General features: G+C 44.2%; 1 protein-coding gene across 1 annotated transcript; it reads right to left on the bottom strand.

Annotated features, from left to right (window-relative positions):
* Window positions 1–4,665: 4,665 nt before the first annotated feature.
* Window positions 4,666–10,503, bottom strand: LOC308172991 (SH2 domain-containing protein 5-like; the record flags this gene model as incomplete). Its single annotated transcript, XM_080547952.1, has 9 exons — window positions 4,666–4,863; window positions 5,008–5,167; window positions 6,120–6,225; window positions 6,828–7,023; window positions 7,911–8,111; window positions 8,876–9,022; window positions 9,579–9,653; window positions 10,118–10,198; window positions 10,450–10,503. 9 exons carry the CDS (start codon window positions 10,501–10,503, stop codon window positions 4,666–4,668), a joined length of 1,218 nt encoding a protein of 405 aa, XP_080404078.1.
* Between the last annotated feature and the right edge of the window lie 391 nt (window positions 10,504–10,894).

Genomic DNA, 10,894 nt, shown 5'->3' with positions numbered 1-10,894 from the left:
AACAAACTGGAGTTTTGTTTCTCTATGTTTAACAAAATTTAGCCTTATTATTTACCCCTCTATTTATTCATTGCATGGTTCAGTCCACCGCGCGCGAGCTGCTAGACTAGAGGAACATTACCGCAAATAGTCTGACAAGGAGAGAGACGATGTCGTGAAAGCCAAAGCCAAAGTCAGGGTCTCAAAAGAGAAAAGTAAAAGTAAAGAACGAGGAGAGTGACAAAAAAGGGCGACAGCTAGTCACAAAGTAAAAAAAAAGAAGAAGGGTAGGCCTATTCATTCACAGACCTTCTTTTGGGGCCCATAACATGTAGGCTATCTAGACAACAGTGGTTTAGTGATCTAATCACTGCGTGGATGATCTAGTTAGCTCGCTATAGCTAATTAACATTAACTTCAAGTAAAGTTAACTTACAGTGCACTGTCAGTATAATTTCAGTTAAATGTATGAGATGAGGGCAATTTTGGTCCAAATATAGATTATTAGAGCTCAGTGAATTTGTATCCAGCAGCTATGCACTCTTGCTATAGCTAGCTAGCTAACTAGTATAATGTTACATGCTAATCACGTCATGCACAGATGCAGCTTCAGGATCAGGCCTCCTTCCCTCAACCCACCTCCCAGTTGAAGGAGAAGGAGGTGGGCAGTAGGAGTTTGGGGTTAACATTAAGATTTAAAATATTTTAATGTATGCTGCATTACCATGCAAGTATTGAATACAACTTTAGCTAATATTCATATTTAGTTAATAGTTCTTCCAGTAATTGCAATAACATTGACCACTGGCATCTTAATAATATTGTTAGCTAGCTAGATAACATTTAAGTTAGCTAATCTGGTGTAATGTATGTATTACTATGTTAATACTATTATAGGACATATTATGAATTATGTACCTATGGATACTCCATGCCAGGGCCCTCTTCAAGCAAGGCAGCCAGAGAGGAGAGCAGAGGCCAAGAGGCAGAAGAAGAAGAGCAGAAGTAACAAAGGACAATGACAGCAGCACAGCAAGTTGGCTTTATCACTAGATTTCAAGGATCTTATTAAAGATTTTGCTACTAAGAAGGCCCAGCGTTTAGTTGATTTGATCTCTTTACTCCTATCTTGAATCGTTGTGCATTACTCTAGATATAGTTTTTAGCTCTCCAGGTATACTATTCCACAGTACTGCAGCAGTGTAAAAATGACATTTCTCCCATTTCACATTCAATTTCGCTGGCACCATGTCTGTGTTGCTCCCTCTTAAGACACGTTTGTCTTTGTGTGAAACAAGCAATGCTGAATCAGTAAATATATCTCTGCTGTAATTCTTCATTGTTCTAATCCTGACAGTATTATGGCCAACTGATCTTTACAAGATCTACATTTATTTAGACACAATACCACCCCATTAAAATTATATTTTTACTTTTTGTGTGATTTATACTTTTATAATTGGGTTCAAATCTTCATTTAATTATACTTTAGTCCTTGTGTTGTTCAAGTCTTAATTTAATAAGTTAAAGAATGTTGAGATTTCTTTGCTGAATTGTTGATTCCTTAATTTTAAATTACATTTACAAAAGATGTCCATCATTGGATTTCTTGCAGTGCATCAATAGTTCATCAACTTCAACTGGGTTTAGGTTGATGGGTGGTTTAGGTGGGGGGGGGGGGGGCCCAAAATGATATTCTGTCATGGGGCCCAGAATCTCTAGCGGCGCCCCTGCTTAGAAGAGTAGCCAAAGAGCCAAGGACCACTAGAAAAGAGCTCCAGAAAGACTTGGAGGCAGCAGGTACAACTGTGACAGAAAGGACAGTAGGCAATGCACTCCACCGCCATGGCCTCTGTGCACGCTCAGCCCGCAAAACAATAAGCACAAAGCACAGCCGTAATTCATAGACAAACGCCTACCTTTTAACCGAATCGCGGTAAATCCATTCCAATTATTGGATAAGCAGACGCCCTTCCAGATAAATCCAGATACAATTCCTGATTGGTATGCAAAACATATCAAATGTTTTGTTTTGCATAGCTGATATGCCAGATCGATGTCATGTGTCACCAATCAGTCAACGTGGATGAAAAATACTCCATCCATTCGTGTTACTGCATTCAGCTACTGAAGCTAAATTGTTTTGCAGCCAATTGGCTATTGCCAGAACTTTATCTGGGAGTAATGACTGTATTTTGAAGTTACAAACATAAGGCTTGGAGTTATTTAACTGCATCTCTGCGTTGTTATCTGCCTGCAGCCTGGCCAGCTTCTCCTCATACTCCTACAGGGGACAGGGTGTCAACAACAACAACAACAACAACAACAACAGCTGGGGGGTATTCCATCAACGTCGCTAAAGATCAATCCAGGCTTATTTTGATAAATCCCACGAGATGTATACAAAAATCAAGCCTTATTGTGTTGAGTCTCGCGAGACAACAAAACAATCAAGTTTTTGAGCTTGTAATAGAAGCCAGTTAAGAAGAAAAAATCTGCTTCCCAATAACCTTGCTTATCACTCGCTAGTTTAGCCAAGTTAAATAGCAAGATATCATATTGACCAGAGAAGCTTGAGCGATCAGAAATCAGACAGGTTGTCAATTGGAATCCAAGCTCTTAACAACCATCCGCCAACTATAAATAGCTACACTTGGCGGATGGCATCATTTGTAGATAAATAAATACTACTACTACCCGTGCCGTGCTATCAAAGATAAACCAAGGTTGAGCAAACACATCAGCTCACTACGTGCTCTTATCTCCCCTGCCGTCCTCTACCTCCCATCCTCTTCCTCCCCTGCCGTCCTCTTCCTCCCACGGCGTACTAAGTTGCTTATAGTACAGCGGCTAATCTGTCATATTATGAGAAATTGTGCACTTTTTGAAGAAAGCATGACATTTCTACCATAGCTAGTACATACCATAAGGTTACGGTAAATGTTTACCTTGACCTAATTGCATTTCTTGAATTCTGGCAATCTCAAAAGTATCACCAAATGAATGGGCATCCCTAACTTGGAAATGACACCTTAAGTGTTTTTCTACTCTGTTTGGTTCCAAAATTAAGCGTGTTTTAACATTAGGCCATCTTGAATTTGACCTCTCCCGGGCCTCTGGGGTCAAATCTGACTTCCCTCCACATCTGAAAATAATAAACCTTATGATATGTACTAACTATGGTAGAAATGTCATGCTTTGTTCAAAAAGTGCACAATTCTTGTGCTAAGCCGCTCCACTATTTATATAATTAGCAACTATAAACTTCAGCCGTCAGTTTGATTTACTACTACTACCCTCATTCACCTTCACTGGCTGCCGGTCAAGTCCCGCATCACATACAAAATCCTCCTCCTCACCTACAAATCCCTCCACGCCTGCGCCCCCCAGTACCTAACTGACCTCCTCTCCCAACATACCCCTTCCCGGAACCTGCGGTCCGCAGACATGGGCCTGCTGTCCACCCCCCGCACCAACCTACGGACCTTTGGGGACAGAGCCTTCAGCGTGGCCGCAGCTACCCTCTGGAACTCCCTCCCCATAGTGATCTGCAACGCCCCCACCCTGGACTCCTTCAAATCAGCCCTTAAAACCCACCTGTTCACCAAGGCCTTTGGCCCCTAGTCACTGTTTCTGGTTTGCTTGTCTATCTGACCATTCCCCTTTAGAATTGTAAAGCATCCTTGGGTTTTTGAAAGGCGCTATAGAAATCAAAGTTATTATTATTACTACTAATAATAATAAACGCTATTTATCTATCCAAAATCTATCCATGTTTCATTATGGCCACTTACTATAAATAAAAGAACCCCAAATTGTTGTACCAAACAAATTGATTGATCAAGGTAAACAAGAAACTCGGATCAGAAGTTGTTTGTGCTGTTTATGCAGTACAAAATAGTTACACGGTATAATAAAAAAAACATCTATAATCTTCAGAATAATAACTTCAGGCATGATATTATGTAATAGCCCAGTTAGAAATGACTGCATTGCAACATTAAACATCAGGACAAAGTTTAAAATCAGCTTTGAAAAAACATGATACAAAAACACATTCTCACATAGAATATGTCACTGTACAATCTTTAAATGACTGTAGCATATATGCTGTATATAGCAGACTATATGTACTGTACATGCAATTTACAGCAGAACATGGGGTAATGTCAGAGAACATCTTAAAAGACACCCAGACAAATTCAACCACAAAGTTTTGAAGTATTGAAGAATTAATACAGATATTTTACCTTACCGTTACTTTTTAAAAGCAATTTGAGGTGTGTCTAAAAACCCATAGGGTGAGACAGTGTGAATCTCAAACACACAGCCTACACATGACAAAACAATCGTACACATAAAAGTACAAGTGCCAACATCTTCTTCCACCCCAACAGTCAAGCAAGTGATTTGTGCTACTAATATTCCCATCTAATAAAATACTCACCAAACAATAACCAAGTGCACTAAAATAAGGCACGTGAATGAACAAGCTATATACAGTACCAGTCAAAAGTTTGGACACACTTTCCCATTCAACTGAATGGGGAAGTGTGTCCAAACTTTTGTCTCGTAAGTGCAAAGTAAAAAAAAAAAAAAAAAGTAAGAAGGTATTGTACATAATGTCACATATAAGGCACATGAGGTGGAGGATACTGCGATCACTCCGTTGACCAGAGATGATGTTTAAACCCACTGCTTCCTCTGGGTACCTTTTCTAGCGCTTCTTTTGCGGCCTGAAGTCTGCTGCGCCTTGCTGGCGTTCTCGTCCCACTCGTAGCAGTGGTTCACCCTGGCGCAGCTCAGCTTGCACTCCAGCTCCGCCTTGGCCTCTGTGTAGTGCTCGATCAGGGACGTGATGCTGCTGAACTCCATATGGCAGTTCTAGGACAGAAGAAAACATTCCAAATCATGCACAGAAAAGCACAACAACAAAAAGCTCAGTTAGAAGCACACAGTTGTGAATGAAAACCATTTCAGTTGTCACGGGAGAAAGAGACATGTTTTCAACTATCGTTGTGTCTTCACCTCCAGGACGTATTTGCCGCTGGTTGTGTTGTCGACGAGGTAGGTGACCAGGCCTGAGGAGAGGCGGATGATGAGGGAGCCACAGCTGGGTCTCTTAGGGTGGGAACACAGGAGGTACGAGCCCAGGACGTCCTCGGCCAGCAGGGATGAGCTGCTGTCACTGCAACGCCAGGATAAAATGGTAAACGGACTGACTTATATATAGCGCCTTATTCCAAAGCGCTTTACAATGGCCTCTCATTCACCTATTCACACACACATGGCGGCAAGCTACCATGCAAGGTGCCGGCCCGCTCATTGGAAGCAATTTGGGGTTCAATGTCTTGCCTAAGGACACCTCGACATGTGGTCAGCCGATCTACCTTGCGATCATTAGATGCCGGCTCTACCTCCTGCACCACAGCCACCCCCTACACAAGACAAGGGCGAAGGCTTGAAGTCTAGTGGCAGCTAGACCAGCGATACTCAACCCCCGGTCCTGGAGAGGTGGGGAGCGGTGGGTCAAAGTTTGTCCCAGCCTAGTGCGATCCATCACACCAGATTTAACTAATCAACTGATCTTCAGAACCACCGCTGAGCTGGGACAAATGCCTGCAGTACCGCAGCTCTCCAGGACCAGGAGTGAGGATCCTTGCGCTATATATATATATATAGACTATGCTCAGCAATGAAGTGAATCAAATGAGTTCTCATCAAGCAAGAACATAAAGGACCTGGGCTGTGTTCGGATTGTATAGAAAAAAATGCAACCTTTTAGACTTTTGCTTGTGAGCAAAGGAAGGATTCTAGATGATCCGAACACAGCCGTGGTCTGGGTTCAGTGTACAGTCGTGAGCTTAGAATTATAAGGTTCTATCTCCGTTTAGGGCAGTTCAGAGATATTGAGCGTCAAAGTTTTTACATTCCATTATGTTTTGTGAGAACCTTTGTGTTTTATTAATTACTAACTCAAAAATGTCAACATTTTAAAAATAACACCACACAGGCATTAATAAACACCTAATGGATCAGATTATGTAAAAAAAAAAAATTTGGACCAAAAATGGAGATAGAACCTTATAATTTTAACGTCACGCAGTGTACGTGTAAACACCAGAGAGGGTGGCACTCACGTGGCGATGCCAGCCCAGCACCACACCGCCTGCGCCAGGGCTTCTTCCGTCTCTGCCAGGCTCGGGGCCCGGGTTCTCCGCACCGGCGTTTTGTCCCGCCCCTTTGCTGTTTCACACACAAGGGAGATTTCCTTAGAATTCGGGTTTTCTGGGATTTTGAAGACCACAACATTCCAAAGAAGTCCCTCGGGGGATGGTATTATATTTCAAGAGGGATTGTTTGTTTTGGATGATCTCCAAGTGGAAGTCAACCTCAAGTGGAGAGTCACAGTGGATCAAATGCATAAAATGTACAAGAGTTGAGATGAACAAGGATATACAAGAGTGATAAAAAACAGTTTATAAAAGAGTCAAAAGTATGTTCATGCTCAAAACCGTGTGTCGTTAAACATGTGACCGGGTTACAGCACCCAGTCAAAAGTTTGGATATGAAAGTGAGTCCAAACTTTTTGACTGGTACTGTATGGTAACGGTGAAAAGCTTTCAACATCACCACAATATCGGAACCCCCACTGTGACAAAATAAGTGCCCATCACCTCGTCGACAACGACGGTGAACGGATAACACAGACTGAACACCACGACAGACGGTGAGTGAGGGGCGCGCCCCCCCCCCCCCCTCCTCCCCCCATCACACGACACAGAGGGTTATGCTTTACCTCATCAACTGTTTGACTCTTGAGAGTGCTCTGTGCACACTTAGCCCACCTGGTGGAGAAGGGGAGCTCAGCTGATCCTGAACACGCCGTTGTTTGATGGGGGTGTACGTGAAGGAGCGATACGCCCCGGAGCGGATGCATTTATTGCGGATGGCTTTCTTGCGCACCAGGGAGGGGGAGGAGGAGGAGGGTGTGAAGACCTCCTCTTGGCCGCTCTTCGGTTCCCGCTCGGGGGGCGGGGGGGGGAAGACCTAGAGTAAAAGAAAGATATCTAATCAACAAATCTATCTAACAACATGCCAACAACATCTGTTGTTGTGGGTCTACTTTTAAACGGACTGCACTTATATAGCGCCTTATTCCAAAGTGCTTTACAATGGCCTCTCGTTCACACATTCACTCATTCACACACACATTCACACACCAAATGGCGGCAAGCTACCATGGAAGGCGCCGGCGCCGCTCATTGGGAGCAATTTGGGGTTCAGTGAAGGACAAGGACACCTCGACATGTGGCCAGCCGGGGTTCGAACCGCAGATTTGTCGACCTTGCAATCATCAGCCCAAGGACACCTCGACATGTGGCCAGCCGGGGTTCGAACCGCAGATTTGTCGACCTTGCAATCATTAGACGCTGGCTCGACCTCCTATTGTTCTGTGATAGGCCTATCAGCTAGTTGTAATGACACAGCAGTACGTTGGTCAGTACTGGTTTATTTTTTTGTCCCTAAATACACCAATCAGCCGCAGAGTGATCATTTCCAAACAACCAAATCAATAGTGGAGAGCCATCCAGTGGATCCAATTACATCCACCCAGTGACTCAGAGGGTAGGGTGGTCTAGTAGGGGTAGTGGTGGTCTAGTAGTGGATAGTGAGTCAGACTAGTGATCGGAAAGGTTGTGAGTTCAAATCCCGCCTGAAAAACACCACCACTAGTGTGCCCTTGAGTAAGGCACTTAGCCTTCAGTTACTCCAGGGGGAATGTCCTCTGTAATCTGTAATTGTAAATCCCTTAGGATTAAAAGCGTCTGCTAAATGGCTAACTCAGTGACCACTCGGTTAATACACTGCCAAGACCATACCAAGCACGCAGACGTGACAAGAGTCAGGTGGGTGTCCAGGGTCCATACCTTCTCCCCTGGTAGTAAGCCCTGTGTCGGGGCCCTTCTGAAGGACACGAGGGCGCTGACGCTGAGAGGGAAGCCGTGGTTGAGGAGGGAGGGGGCGCGGCGGGGGAGGGCTCCAGCACTCTCCTCCTGAGCCTCCTCTGGGTGCTTCTCTAGGTAGGAGAGCTGGAAACACCTGCACAGCAACAGGTTCAGGAACTGGGCCTAGGAGAGATCCCAACCCACAGAGACACCATTAAGACCAGCTAAAGCTACAGTACAACACTTCAACACACTGGCACTGGCACCAGCACTGCCCCCCTTCCTTCACACTTTTTATTTTTAATGTCTGTGTAGTTTAGAATCATTTGTTTTCTTTCTTTTCTCTAGCACCATGACGGCTTGTGGCACTTATTCTTAAAGAAAGACTTACTCACGGTGATTGTGATCGTAACATTCTGTCACTTTAGGACAAATGTAATTATTGTAAGTCACTCTGGACACACTGGAAAGTAAAGTACGTAGCCTTGAGAACCGATGGTTTGAGCCTAATGGCCCATCGGAGCAGGAACCTATCTCCTGTTTCCGTAGCGTGAGGCGGCTTGAAGTACACCCCCTGGACATGACACTGGTATGTTGCAGGGTCTTACCCCCAATCCAACCCTTAATGCTAAGTGCCAAGCAGGGAGGCATCGGGTACCATTTGTATAGTCTTTGGTGTGACTCAAACCTCCCAATCTCAGGACGGACACTCTAACCGCAAGGCCACTGAGTTGTTTCTCTGGATAAGAGTGTCTGTTAAATTACGCGTAAAGACTAAAGATTGAATTGGTAATCATCTTGCAAGACAATGAAGCTACAATTGAAAATGTACTTTTGGACATGTTACACATTAGTCAAAGGGGCTGAGGCACAGAACAGCCATACATTACAGACCATCCACAGGTGAGTGCGGGCATGTGTGTGTGTGTGTGTGTGTGTGTTCATACCGCTCTGGCATGCCTAGCCTTGAAGAGGTGGCAGTAGAGCTGGGCGTCAGGGCTGCCTGGGTTGTGGGAGACGAAGGCGAACTGGGCGTCAGACGGACGGGCGGTGGACAGGGAGACGCGGCGCAGGGCGTGGGCCATGAGGAGGGTCTGCAGACAAGGGAGAGAAACAGGACCGGAGAACAGGACCAATCAGTCAATTGAATGGTACTGTACTGTACTCCACAGGGAAAAGGACGAGTTGAGTCCATTTTATTATCCCATTGGGAAATGTCCGAATCCGAATCGCTTTTATTACATCAATGTACGGGTACGAAGAGTACAATTCTTGGGTTCAGGTTCATTAGACATTGGTATGGCAGCAGAAATACAAAATCAATAATAGCATAAGCAGGATATAAGTAAGTAAGTAAGTCAAACTTTATTTATATAGCGCCTTTCGTACATGAATGCAACTCAAAGCGCAACTATAAACAACAAAATCAATAAAACAACAAGATCAATAAAAGAATAAGCAGGATAAACAGTCGACAATCAACAATAGCTGTATATACAATAGCATCAATAAAAGTTTTCCTGAGTGTCCCTCAGGACCAGAATGTGTGCACCACCTTTGTTCCTGGAAAGAAGACACCAGTTCCTCATACTAACTACAATGACACGTGTACGTTGCACTTTATACTCACTAGGAAGTTTCCATTCTTACCGTCTCATCTTCATCATACATTTTCACCCCTTTGATTGAGAACTTCAGGGACACAGACCTCCTCCTCTTGCATGTTTGCTACTGTCGCAAAAGACAAAGAGCGAAAGGGAGGCGTTACGCTTCACGCCTGGGGGCCCAATTTCCTTTAAGCATCTGTAAGTGGCATGAGCAGTCAGGACTTGTTTTAATGTACTAGCTGAACAGGCAAAGCCATGCTGCTGCTACTTCACTCTCAAACCCAGGCGCATGAAATTGAGTGAAGAGGAAACCTCGTGTTTTTTTAACGCACTGCCTCGGTTTCATCTGCCGTATCCTTGCGCCTACTTTTTTTTTTTTTTTTTTTCTGAGTGGGGCAGTCCCACTCATATTTTTCATTTTTATTGACAGATATAGTAGAGATTTAGACAGGAAGGATGGGTGAGAGAGAGGAGGGATGACATGCAGGATATGTCCCCGGCCAGAATCGATCCGGGGACCCTGCGGTTACATGGTCAACGCTTAACCCGCTACGCCACCTAAGCGCCCCTCCTTGCACCTACTTTGAGAGACTTGAGCTGTGTGTGCAGCTGCTGCATCTGATCGTCCAAACAGCAGTCGTCCACGGGAAAGGACCCGACATACTTGATGAACAAAAGAGATTAAAAAGTGTTAGACATATAGATTATAGGCCCGTTTCCGCAGACACAGAATAAGCCTAATCCTAGACTAAAAAAGTTATATTGAAAGATAAGATGATTTAGTCCAGCACTAGGTTTAACCTGTGTCTGGGGGGAACCATACCGATAAAGGTAATCATTGACTCCTATAATATGGATAATATCAATGACTGTAAGCAATATAAATGACTATGAGCCTACGTTTTTAGGCCTACCTCAGTGGTCCTTGTGACTGTGCTGTCGTCCTTGTTGACTGCTGACTCTCCCATCCTTTTCACTCGAGTTTCTTTGCGCCGCTGTTTTCCAATGAGTCTCCCTGAGTTCTGCAATAGCAGCCAGGCAGTAAAGTAAAGTGAAAGCACAGTTGTCATATCAACATTACATCCTCCTCAGTGGGTAAAGGTAATAGGCATCAGCAGGAAGCGTAGCCTACATTGGATAGAGGTGGTGAACAGTTAAACAGGGCTGGAACCCTCAGTGCACCACCACCTGTGCCATACAAGTCCACACCTCTTTGCAGATTATTATTAGTTTATTCTGATGCTTAATGAGACACATGTGAAGGCAGTGAAGGTTTAACTTTTAAGACACTTGTGAAGGCAGTGAAGCACACACTATGTTCTAAGACAACAGTGCAAACGCTTCTATGCTTTCCATGTT

Source organism: Nansenia antarctica (assembly GCF_963989245.1).
Source record: "Nansenia antarctica genome assembly, chromosome: 18".
NCBI classification, from domain to species: domain Eukaryota; kingdom Metazoa; phylum Chordata; class Actinopteri; order Argentiniformes; family Microstomatidae; genus Nansenia; species Nansenia antarctica.
This window is presented reverse-complemented; position numbering and strand designations above follow the sequence as displayed.